Source organism: Pelophylax lessonae (assembly GCF_965119305.1).
Source record: "Pelophylax lessonae genome assembly, chromosome: 5".
NCBI classification, from domain to species: Eukaryota; Metazoa; Chordata; class Amphibia; order Anura; family Ranidae; genus Pelophylax; species Pelophylax lessonae.
The window spans coordinates 202,029,106-202,042,560 of NC_138772.1; the positions used below are offsets into that span (position 1 = coordinate 202,029,106).

Here is a 13,455-nt window from a genome sequence, read left to right on the forward strand (position 1 = left end):
CCTCCCCGATGTCATGTGACTTGTTAGTGTCTCAGGTGTGAATGGGGAGCAGGTGTGTTAAATTTGGTGTTATCCCTCTCACTCTCTCATACTGGTCACTGGAAGTTGAACATGGCATCTCTTGGCAAAGAACTCAGAGGATCTGTAAAAAAGAATTGTTGCTCTACATAAAGATGGCCAAGGCTATAAGAAGATTGCCAAGACTCTGAAACTGAGCTGCAGCATGGTGACCAAGACTATACAGTGGTTTAACAGGATAGGTTCCACTCAGAACAGGCCTCGCCATGGTCGACCAAAGAAGTTGAGGGCACATGCTCAGTGTCATATTCAGAGGTTGTCTTTGGGAAAAATACCTATGGGAAAAATACCTATGAGTGCTGCAAGGACTGCTATAGAGGTTGAAGGGGTGGGGGGGGGGGGGGGGCAAGTCTCCAGACCTAAACCCTATTGAGCATCTGTGGGGCATCCTCAAATGGAAGGTAGAGGAGTGCAAGGTCTCTAAAATCCACCAGCTCAGTGATGTCGTCATGGAGGAGTGGAAGAGGACTCCAGTGGCAACCTGTGAAGCTCTGGTGAACTCCATGCCCAAGAGGGTTAAGGCAGTGCTAGAAAATAATGGTGGTAACACAAAATATTGACCCTTTGGGCTCAAGTTGGACTTTACAACTTATACCCATGAGGGCTGTAAAAGCAATAATTTTTCAGTCTCTCCGGCTGCATTACTGCAGCCACTGACAAATACTGTGAGAAGTGGTTAATTGGAGAAAAAAAAAAAAAAAAACGGTGTTAAAATGTACTTTGCAAAACCTATGAATTGGTGACAGAACCAGCTCATTTCTCACTGGGGCTGTAGTGATTGCTTCTTATATTCCTTTTTGGTAGATGGTAACTAATTAGCCTCTGCACTTATGTTTAGCAAGGATGCAGTGCACAAAGATATCTACCTTTGTGCACTGCCTCCTTTTTCCCCATTCTGTCCTATACACTACTTATCTCTTTATTCATGCAAATGCATTCAGTCTCATGTGATCCAGAGACACATTGCTCTGTTGCAAACATTACTGTTTTACTAGCCAAAAACTCTGAAATCTTTAAGATCTGGATATTAAATAGAACAGTTTAGGAGGTCTTCATACAACCGTATTTTCAATAAGAACCAACTAAAATAGGACATTGGCAAACCATGGACAATGGCAAGCAATATATGGTTTCACCACCATACATAGGGAAGTTCTAAACCAATTCGGTCTCCTTTGGGTCACTCTTGGTTATACAGGCCCCACCGTAGGATGAGAAAATGAACATCATAAACCTTTTGTAGAATAGAGTCTTCATTCTTTTGTTTGAAGTCATGTTTTCTGCTATATTTCACATATATGTGGCTTTTGTTTAGGCCCATGTAATGACGTCAACTTGAATCGGTTCTGGAATGTTCCAGTGCTAGTGACTTAAGGTACCTCTAATTTCTTTCATTAGAGCAACCATTAAAATTTGATTTAGGCAATTAGGTAGTTTATATTACATTGTGAGATATCTGCCTAAAAAAAAAAAAAGGTACATTCGTTATGTAACAAGTTAACTATTTAAGATTGTTATTCAGTATTACCTGCCACTTTCTTGTGAATCCGCTTTGAATGATGGAGAAACTGGGAGATTATACCAGTTATTTGTCCCCACAACGGTCACAGATGCATTTGTTCCAATCACACGAGTGCCTAAGAGAACACAATATTAAATCAAATATCAGGACTCTCGCTCCTACCGCTGTTCTTTACAAAATGTACAACAAATTCAGGGATGGGGGAAGGATTTAAAGTAGTGGTCACAGCAAATTTTAAGGGCTTGAAAGCATTAAATACAGAGACCAGCTGCCATAGAGATTCCTATATCCTATTGAAATGGTTTGATAAAATCCCTAGCTGGCATTAGGTTGTTGGCAGCATTAGTAGCAGCCAGGTAGTGGGACTCCTTAAGTGCAGTTGGACAGGGGATTTACTTCAGCCACATTTGTCGACACTCCTTTTAGAATTCCAACTTAGCTAAGTTAGTCCCCGATGCAGTGATATGCCATCTACCTGCAAAAGGAGGAAGCCACTCTTGACTCCCCCTGCGATTTTGACGTGTTTTTGATGCGTTCAGTTTTAAAGCGTTTTTGATGCAGTCCAGTGCAAATCCCCCTCTGCTATTTTGTTAACCTTAAGGACATATGCTTTCCAGTGCATTATGGTGCATTCCAGTGCATTTTTGATGCGTTTTACTGCGTTCCACTACAATCCAGTAAAGGAAAAAATGCAGCATGTTCTACTTTTTTCGTGGAACTGAAAGCACTGGTGTGAACTTTGCCATTGGAAACCATATAGCCTACTTTCCATGAGTTTTTGATGCAGAAAAAAAAAGAAAAAATACACAACACTGGACTGCATGTGGTGTGAACCGGCCCCTTCTCATCAGCTTTAATAAAAATACTGTATATGGATCACAGTCAGTCTTTACCTGGTTTAAGTTTTTCTTCCAAAACTTGATCTGGTGAAATATAGTACTCAATTTTCATTGGGGTTCCTGTCAGAAACATATTTAGAAGCAGGGAAAAAATGGTCAGTAGGTGGTGTAAATTTGAAAGTTTTCTTGCCTAGAATGTCAAAATTTCAGCATATAGGAAAAGAGCATAAAATGAGTTTAGAAAACCAAAGAAGCAAGTAACCTATATCTGGAGTACAGTTTCTGAAACTAGAAGAAGTGGACCTCACCTGTGTGGTCTGGCTTTAAATTCTTGAGACCCAACTAGTAACCCCCTGCACATTTCACTTCCTGCTGTCAGAATACAATAGCTCAGTGGTGAGGATTCCCTCATCTACATCAAGTGTGTGTATGAGGGAAATCAAGTCAGTTCTTTTAATTCTTTTTGTATACAAACTTTTATTGAAAGGAAACAGAGGATGATGGTACAAAGAGAATTGGTACAATAATATGACAAAAATTGGTATCACATAGAGTAAACAGAGATATAACAATCTTAAGTCATTTCAATTTAACTCTATTCAAAATGTGAATTTGACATCAAAATAACAACAAGGATATCGAGAATATAATTCCTGGATATAGGTACAGAGCAGAAAGAGATTCCAATAACACTAAGCGTTAGGCCGGAGACACGGTGTCAAATAAAAGGGTTTTAAATAGTTAGTCACCTATACAGTAATTAGAAAAAAAAATATCTGAGTGTGTAATCCATGGGTCCCATTTATTAGTGTGAAATTTAATAGAGTTGTAAATAGTATGAAAATTTTTTTCCATAATATAGATAGAGTTTATTCTTGTTTTAAGTTGTGAAACCGGAAAAGAGTTTGATTTCCAATGTATAGCAATCAGCCATTGTATCGCAACTGAGATAGTGTGAATTAATCTAGTGTGAGGTATGGATAAATTAATAATTGGTGAAAAAAAGTAAGCAATTAGATAGAGTGAGGGTGATGTTCGTATCAGCGATTTTTGAAGAAAAAATTTCCAACTGGCGCCAGATGAAAGAAATTTTATCACAATACCAAAATATGTGGGTAAGGGAGCCAGGAGAGGAGCAGCCTCAAACAATTTGAGGGAGCGGAAGGGAAAATAGCGTGTAGTTTAAGAGGTGTTAAATACCATCTCGTAAGCAATTTGATCGGTGTTTCTCTAATAGTGAGGGATCTTGTACATTTCCTGAGATTGTCAATATTCACACACCAATCTTATATGGATAGAGTAAGCGAACATTCACTCTCCCATTTGAGCATATATGTGAGCTTGTTTGGAGGATTGGTATCAATTAAGTTATTATAAATTAAAGAAATAAGGCCTTTGCCTCTAGGGTCTTTGAGGCATATATTTTCATAAAAGGTAGGGGAATCTAGGTTGGAAAGTGGATAATATTTATGAAAAAAATGTCGAATTTGTAGAAAGTTGCAATGCTCTGAATTCGGAAGATTGTATTTTGAATGTAGGGAAGAGAAATCAACAAAACTCGAATCTGTGATGAATTTAGATAAGGTCATTAGGTTTCTACTAATCCAAGGAGAGAGGATACTCGTATCATAGAGACCTAATGGAAATTTTGGGTCACCAAGGAATGTGGCATTAATAGGAGTTGTAGAGGACAAATGGAATTTAGAAACATATGTTCTCCAGAGAGATAGTGACTGAGAGACGATTAAATTTAAAGATTTGAGCTTTGGTAATGGAATATTTTTAGACCATAGAATACCAGAGATATGATAAGGGAGAATAGACTGTTTTTCAAATTGTATCCAGGGAACTCTGGAGTTTGGGGTATGCCATTGGGCCATCTGAGAAAATCGAGATGATAAATAGTATAGCCAAAAGTCAGGTAATCCCAAACCACCCTTGTGTTGTGAAGTAAATAAAACAGTTTTAGAAAATCGGGGACGAGAATTTGACCATATGAACTTATTAATTTCTTTTTGGAACTTTGTAATGAAGTATTTGTTTATCCTAATGGGAATAGATCTGAATAAGTAAAGGACCTTTGGCAGGACAGTCATTTTGACCGCAGTGACTCTGCCCAAGAAGGAAATGCGAAAGACCTTCCACATTTTGAGGGTCCTTCTGATTTTTAAAAAGAGAGGTGTGAAATTTTTTGCAAAAAGGGAGTTAATGTCTGGGGTGAGTTGGACCCCTAAATAAGAGATAGCTGAAATGGACCACTTAAAATTAAAGGATTGTTGAAGAGCGCTAAGTTGTGAAGTGGGGATATTAAGTGGCATACCGATAGATTTCGAGACATTGACTGTAAGGCCTGAGAATGAGGAGAATATTTGTAAAGTCTTAAATAGGTTTGGTAGAGATGTTATAGGTTGGGATATAAAAAGAAGCATGTCATCAGCATACATACTAAGTTTATATTGTTTATTAGAGGAATTATATCCTTTAATATCAGGGTGGGACAGAATGGCTATGGCAAGAGGTTCAATGGCTAAGGCGAATAGTAATGGGGAAAGGGGACAACCTTGTCTGGTGCCTCTACCGAGTTGAAAAAATTGAGAATTGCAACCTGGAATACGAACTCTAGTTTGAGGATTTCTATATAACGCTTGGAAAGCGTGTAAAAATTCTCCATGTATCCCATATTTGGGGAGGATGTTATTCAGGTAGTCCCAGGAGACACTGTCAAATGCTTTATTTATGTCTAAACTTAGAAGAAGAAGGGGTTCAGATTTAATGTTCGCTTCTTGGATGATGTTAGTGGCGAGGCGTATATTATCGGTGATCTGACGGCCTGGGATGAAGCCTGATTGGAAAGGGGATATTAGTGGGGCAATAATCGAGGAGAGTCTATTCGCTAAAAGTCTAGAGAAGATCTTAAGGTCATTATTAATAACGGAAATCGGTCTGTAGTTTTGTGGGAGGGTGTGGTCTTTGTCTGGTTTAGGGATAAGGGACATATTTGCCAATAACATTTCTTCGGGAAAGGAGCCTCCTTTGAGGATGTCATTATAAAGTTCAGATAATTTGGGTGAAAGTAGATGGGAGAATTGCTTATAGTAAAATGAGGTGAATCCGTCCGGGCCAGGGGCTGAGCCCCTTTTAAGGGATTTAATAATCTGCGAGATTTCGTCAGGGGTGCAAGGGGCATTTAGTATGTCCGTTTGAGAGGGCGATAAGGAGGGAAGCTGTAGGTTATCTAACCACGAGGGGTCTGTGGGGGCAGCGGCGGATGAAGATTTTGAGAGAAGATTCATATAGAAATCTTGAAAGATTGAAATGACATCCTTAGGATTCGTGACAATTTGGTTCGATCTGTTTTTAAGTTTATAAATATGTGGTGGTTTGATAGATTCGTTCAGTTTGCGGGCAAACATAGTGGAATACGAATTGCCAGAGAGGAAGAACTTTGCTTTGGACCACCTAAGGGCTTTCTCTGCTCTAAAAGAAAGGAGGGCATCCAATTCCTTACGTTTGTTTGAGATTAGTTCCAAGGTTTGTGGGTCATGTGAGTTCATGTGTGATTTGTTCTTTTAATTCAACCTGCTTTAGTGACCTCGATTGGATGGAGCTTTACCTTCTAAAGAATAATTGCAAAATCAGACAGAATGTAAAATAAACATATTAATATACTGTTGCAGGAAATAGTTATTTAAAACCCAGGAATAGAATTTTCAGACAAACTTTTCAGGAAGCAAGCCTTTTTTATTCGCTGCAGCAAGGTGACTCAGCCCGACTCATGCCTGTTTGCCAAGTCCCAAAAATAGGCACATATATATATATAATTTACAGGTCCCTCTCAAAAAATTAGCATATTGTGATAAAGTTCATTATTTTCTGTAATGTACTGATAAACATTAGACTTTCATATATTTTAGATTCATTACACACAACTGAAGTAGTGCAAGCCTTTTATTGTTTTAATATTGATGATTTTGGCATACAGCTCATGAAAACCCAAAATTCCTATCTCAAAAAATTAGCATATTTCATCCGACCAATAAAAGAAAAGTGTTTTTAATACAGAAAAAGTCAATCTTCAAAAAATTATGTTCAGTTATGCACTCAATACTTGGTCGGGAATCCTTTTGCAGAAATGACCGCTTTAATGCGGCGTGGCATGGAGGCAATCAGCCTGCGGCACTGCTGAGGTGTTATGGAGGCCCAGGATGCTTCGATAGCGGCCTTGAGCTCATCCAGACTGTTGGGTCTTGCGTCTCTCAACTTTCTCTTCACAACATCCCACAGATTCTCTATGGGGTTCAGGTCAGGAGAGTTGGCAGGCCAATTGAGCACAGTAATACCATGGTCAGTAAACCATTTACCAGTGGTTTTGGCACTGTGAGCAGGTGCCAGGTCGTGCTGAAAAATGAAATCTTCATCTCCATAAAGCTTTTCAGCAGATGGAAGCAAGAAGTGCTCCAAAATCTTCTGATATCTAGCTGCATTGACCCTGCCCTTGATAAAGCACAGTGGACCAACACCAGCAGCTGACATGGCACCCCAGACCATCACTGACTGTGGGTACTTGACACTGGACTTCAGGCATTTTGGCATTTCCCTCTCCCCAGTCTTCCTCAGGGTCCGGTCACCTCTTCTTGTTGTGCAGCGTTTTCTGCCACACTTTTTCCTTCCCACAGACTTCCCACTGAGGTGCCTTGATACAGCACTCTGGGAACAGCCTATTCGTTCAGAAATTTCTTTCTGTGTCTTACCCTCTTGCTTGAGGGTGTCAATGATGGCCTTCTGGACAGCAGTCAGGTCGGCAGTCTTACCCATGATTGCGGTTTTGAGTAATGAACCAGGCTGGGAGTTTTTAAAAGCCTCAGGAATCTTTTGCAGGTGTTTAGAGTTAATTAGTTGATTCAGATGATTAGGTTAATAGCTCGTTTAGAGAACCTTTTCATGATATGCTAATTTTTTGAGATAGGAATTTTGGGTTTTCATGAGCTGTATGCCAAAATCATCAATATTAAAACAATAAAAGGCTTGCACTACTTCAGTTGTGTGTAATGAATCTAAAATATATGAAAGTCTAATGTTTATCAGTACATTACAGAAAATAATGAACTTTATCACAATATGCTCATTTTTTGAGAGGGACCTTTTTATATCCACAGTTACATCACAAATGCATATACAAAAAGTATAGAAATTAAACTTTTCTTTTTATCCAAGCAAGACACACATCTCAGCTATTTCCTGCCAGTTTAGCAGTTTGACATAACTGTTGCGGTTTTGACACCTGTGTGTCAGCAGAAGGGGAGAGAGTGGGGGGTTATGTGGCCGCAGGTCCTCTACTCTGGCTTCTGTAGTTCTACAAGTTGTGGGCCTGTCAGAAACACAGACTTGTCAGACTTAACCATCCGCCATTTCAGAAGGCTTTCCAGGTGCTGCCACAATACCATACATATGCTGAAAATATTGCTCATTGCTAAACCTGATGATGTTGGGCGACTGTAAAAGTAAAGTGACTATTGCTGGCTTTTGCTATAGAGTGAAGGCCAAGTCCAATCCCGGCATCAAAAGAGTTTTTTTGCACATTTAAATAAACAAGTGTAGCACCCTCCTAGGTAGGTGCTAGTAGGAAAGTATAGTTTTGAGCTCTGTCTGCTTACCAGAGGGGCTGCAGGTAAATCTATATTGTTCTCTGCCTACCAGAGAGCAGGATCCATTAGTGAGGTCTGCTCATTGTGCTCAGTATGCAATTCATTCAGTCTGGAGAGTGTTTCACGCTGGTCCAATAGGGAGGCATGTTGGACAGTGGGAGGAAACCTGACAAATGGGTGCATAGGCTTTTGATACAGTCCTGATTATTGGCAGTCCTGATTATTGGCAGAAGGCAGGCTGCCTTGGTGCATGTTGGGATACTGTATAAAAGCCAGGAGCACATGTGCTCGGGGTCTTTCCTTGGAGAGCAGAGTCCCGGATGGAGGGGGCGGCTGCCTCCTCCTCTATAGAGGTGCCATGCAGTCTCAGGAGGTCGTTCTGAGGGCCGGAGGAGTGGTAGATAGAAACTGAACCCAGAGGTCCAGGGAAGCTGACAGAGGGGAGACACTGGAGGTCCTGTTTCTGCAGTATTGCAAGTACAGGAACTCTTGTCACGAGGCCTGACCCGAGGGGGGGGGCCACCCCTGCTCATAGGATAGTCAGTGGATGGGTATCAGCAGGAAGAGGATGCTAGGGAGAGTGTCCTGAAGAAAGGCAATTGTCCATCAAGTCTCCTTGTTAGCGAGAGAGTAAAGACAATGAGACTGAACCCCATTCATCCCAGTGGCAGGGTGAATTAACAGCCTGGCTGTTCCATATCTGTCAGCAGAGATGAAGATAGAAGTCCTCAAATGTTGTGACTAGTTCAATTGGAGTATCCCACTATTCCCTTCTCCTATCCCAATTACTAATAAAAAAAAAAAAAAAAAAAACACCCATAGACTGTATATTTCTGCCCAGAGCCAACAGGAGCAAGGAGGGATTCAGGAGGAGCTTTATTTAACCATAAGTGTTGATAACCAGGGGAGCCCTTAAAGACAGTATCCAGCGGTACTTACGGGGGCAGTGCTACACAAGCATACATGTTTTTACACCCCTAATATAGGGGGTCAATAGTGATCAACAAGAATAATCCTAGGCCATTCTACTCCCATTTCCTAACTGACTAGCAGTGTAGTGAACTGCAATCCCAAAAAATAAAAAAAAGACAGCGTGATCAATCAAATCAGGGAGATATAACACTCTAAATTTGCTCAGGTCGATGAGCTGGGCTTTGAGCTTGTATCAATTCAGTTGGACAGCAGTTTGAGATTAGGGGAGGAGCTCCCAATTCAGTCCAAATACAAGTTTGGAGCCAATTCCTACATAGTAGCCAGATTTTAAGAAAGCAGCAGGTGGCGGCATCAAGAAATCAAGAAAAAAGAAAAAAAAAAAAAAAACACAACACGTCTGGGGTTTCCCACCCCGAAGTCCACACCAGACCCTTTGGGGAAGGGGTGGGGGTCTAGTATAGATTTTAAAAAGGTGAACCCCACACAAAAATATAAAGTTTGGTGTCCCCTTGCCAAAATCTACATCAGACCCTTAGCTGAACATGCAGCTTAGCAGATTCGGGTTGGGGGGAGATGGAGAACATGTGTGTGCCCCCTCCTACACTATACCACATAATATACTTTCAAAACATGGGGAGAACTTTTGGCCCATGTTGACAACAAATGTGCCTCTTCCCCCACAACTCAGGCCAATGTAAAAACTTTATATTTATACCTTACCTCCGCATCGAGGAGAAAGATAACCAACTTTTCCATGTAGGATTGCTGCCGCCCTATCTTGATCACTTGTAGGTCTAGTAAAAGTATAAAATGTTGGATAGTTTATTGTAGGGCCCTCGTACAAAAAAAGGACCAAAAAAAAAAAACCCAACACACACACTCACTCTCTAAGGTAGGTAATGCAGCATACTGACTTCTCAGAAGGTATAGTAAAAAAAATACCTAGAAACTGAGAAAGGGCATAATTTCCATCAGCTGCCACATCATGTTTGCTATATTCAAGATACTTTTTTTTCTGGCTCTTTAAACATTATAAAATTTAGTTGGACTGAAAATGGGAGAACATGCTCTGTGGATAAACAGACCACCACTGTACTTAGATATACTATACTAATGTGCCGGCTTCATCAGTTTTTTCACCAACATTAGATTATTAAAAGCAATTTTAAATCTGAATTCAGTATTAAAAGGGTTTACTTATTTACATACAAAGCTGCTTCTGGATGGCACAGACCCACCATCAGGATACAAACACACACACACACACACACCACTACAGATTAGTAAAGCTACAAAAATACACCTCTTCTTGGCAGCCCTTGCATTCCTCCCATTTCTCATATGTAAAAAAATAAAAAGCAGAGAAAGCAGGGAGCAAGGATAAGTAAAAGTAAAAACTTAATTTGAGCAAAAAAGCACACCCACAGTATGTCCAAATGCACTGCATCTAGCATGAGGTGCAGACAGGAGCCACAAAGATAGACCCTGGATGGTGTAAGGGATGGTGCAAGGGCATGATTCAAAAAGCCAACGTGGTATAGGAGCCGAACCCGCCACTCAAGATAGAATCGGTGGTGTCTTCGGCTGTCCAACGTGCACCACATAACACTTACAGCAAAAAGGTCTGTAGGCACAAACGGGCCCTTATGCTAAGCTTTCTCAGTTTTTTTTTTGTTTTTTTTTTTTTTTTGGGGGTTTTTTTTTTTTTTTTTTTTAACATGCCTATGGATTGGATCAGTCCCAGATCCTCTTAGGAACTCTAAGATCCTCATCCTTGTTTTTTTCTTGAACCTGGGACTTTATGTGAACATTTCATAAGCCCCGTACACACGATCAGATTATCGAACGATCTGTCGTCCGTTTTTTGTGGCATGCTAGTCTGATGTGGAAAGTGAAGAGGTTATTTTCATACGAATATTTTCCCGTACAACAGAATTCTACTTCAGAAGTGATGTCATGTGTTGGATTGCTTTGTATGTGTTCTTTCGTCTTTGAGCATGCCTAGTCTTGCTCTTAAGTTTTTTTTTCCGTCAAAATCTGTACTAAATCAGACGAAAAATCAGACGTTGTATTACGGACGACAAAAATTTTATAGCCTGCACATCAGGATTTTGTCAGCCGAAAAGTCAGAGTTGGCTGTCGAAAGCACCATACTAACAATCCAAAAATCGGCAGATCGGTCGTCGGACGAATCTTCTCTACAGATTTTCTTATCGTGTGTACGGCCTTTATATACAACAATTTCTTTCCATACAGTGCTGGATATTGGATGTATGTTTATTGGCACATATCAAAAGTAGGAAAATAAGATTTCCAAAAAGCCCAGAAAAATGTACAGACTGCATATGTTGTTTAGGAACAACTCTTCTTATACTTTGCTCACATATACCGTGCTGAAACAATAAGAGTCACAAAAGCAATTGTGATCTAAAATATATGCCAGCCATGTAAAAAAATTGTTATTTATTCTCCAGCTGACAACATAATATACACAGAAAAAGTGCCTATATTATTATTCTAGTACCCAGCTTCAAATAAATTCACATTAATTAGACCTGGTAGTGAGAACACGGGTAAATTTCCAAAGTCCGTTTATCATCACTGTAGGTCAAAAAGAACATTACATTGAAAGGAGAATCCTAAAGCACAAAATAAGTAAACCAAACAATGAATCACTGGAATACCTGCTCAGATTATATACAACGTTCAGATCCGCTTCTAAGGTGCATAAAGCAAGATAGACTTTAGCTTTGATTTCACTTCGAGAAGAAGAAAAAAAAAACCAACAAGTTATAGGGCATATCTGTGTATGTACTTTATTTATTGCAGAATCAGCAACTGTATGCAACTTTTATAGTATTCCCAGTAAGAAAGAATTTATTCTTTTTTTGTGCTGCATTGATAAGGTGAACGCCAGGCAAAAAAAAAAATGGCACAAATTAGTGCTACTAGGTTCAGTAATACACTTATTTCAACCAAGTAAATACAGTACAGCAGAACTGTGGACTAGAAAAGGTAGGGGCAGGACTGGGAGGCAGTCCGGTGTGCTGCATGCAGTCTGATTATTGAGCCGAGGGCGCCTCCGCCCGCCGAGGCCGAGCCGATGGTACAGTTGTTAGCAGCACAGCAGCAAGAGGGGCGCCGCGCCGCCCGGCCGGCATTCAGTAGTCATTGCGGACAGACAGCGCAACAAGTAGGATGCTGGCGCCCCCCTGCTGAGTGGCGCCCTAGGCCACTGCCTGGGTCGCCTTACAGGTGGCGCCGGCCCTGCATGCAGATGTGCCGATATGTATACAGATAGGAGAAGAGAACAGGAGTATACATACCAATTACCTCATCAGTCTCTTGCTGCTCCTTCACTCTCCAATCAGCAGGCTGGGAGTGGGGAGAGAACACTACTGTATTACTTAAAGCCGGTGTTGGCTGGTCTTAATTTGTTTCAAGTGGATTTTGCATGCACATTCAGGTCTATGGGAATGCAAAAAAAAAAAAAAAAATGGGTAATTGTGGGTCAATGAATTTCTCAGTGATCCCAGCGGTGTCTCAAACTGATGGCATAAGAATACAGTTGAGACAGGCCCGTACACGTTCTATAACTTTAACAGTTACAGTTTCTGCTGTATAAATCTCAGATAGAGAGAAATACAAAATACTTTGGCAGATAAAACTGCTCCTCTAGATCCATTTGTTCTGTATTTAGCTGTTTTTATGTAGTTCGGCTTTAAAATTGGATCTTGTATATAAAATTTTGTTTGGAAAATGTCACTGAGTGTCACAGAGATTAGAAAATTTAAGTAAAATGCTGGTTACATGCAAATCTTTCTCTCTAAAGCTTTGGATTATAGATGGGGGGTCGAATATAAACAGGTAGGAAAACTGTGGTATATTTTCAGCAAAACACATGCTTAGTGTACACGGGCGAGAGAGATGAACTGTAGTAGCATTATTTCATCTCAAAATCTCATGTGCACCAGTCCATGTTAACCAGATCCTTCCAATGCCTATTCTGACACTTTGCGACTACATGTAAAAATCACTTTTTTTTTGCTAGAAAATTTACTTAGAATCCAGAAAACAGTTAAGATTTAAAAAAAAAAAAAAAAAAAACACACAACAGTAAAGTTAGCCCATTTTTTTGTATATAGTAAAAGATGATGTTACACCAAATAAAAAGATACCCAACATGTCACACTTTAAAATTGCATCTGCAATGACAGCAACTACGGTTCTTAAAAATCTCCATAGGCGACTCTTTAAACGCCTTTACAAGTTACCATTTTAGAGATGCACGGGAAGGCTGGTGCTAGAATTATTACTCTTGCTCTGACGTTCACGACATACCTCACATGTGTGGTGCGATCACATTTACATATGCGTGCGGGATTAACGTATGTGTTCGCATTTGCTCGTAAGCAGGGTGGGACAGGGGAGCTTTAAT

At 40.2% G+C, this 13,455-nt stretch overlaps 1 protein-coding gene across 1 annotated transcript in view; it reads right to left on the reverse strand.

Moving 5' to 3' along the window:
• LOC309556853 (mediator of RNA polymerase II transcription subunit 1-like) overlaps window positions 1–13,455 on the reverse strand; it is a gene marked incomplete at both ends in the record, with an annotated part of 66,622 nt that overhangs the window by 37,077 nt on the left and 16,090 nt on the right. The window contains 4 exons of the mRNA XM_082259379.1: window positions 1,607–1,715; window positions 2,494–2,559; window positions 9,738–9,811; window positions 11,702–11,776. Of these exons, the coding sequence (XP_082115505.1) occupies window positions 1,607–1,715; window positions 2,494–2,559; window positions 9,738–9,811; window positions 11,702–11,776 (324 nt within the window). The remainder of the gene's footprint in view (window positions 1–1,606; window positions 1,716–2,493; window positions 2,560–9,737; window positions 9,812–11,701; window positions 11,777–13,455) is intronic.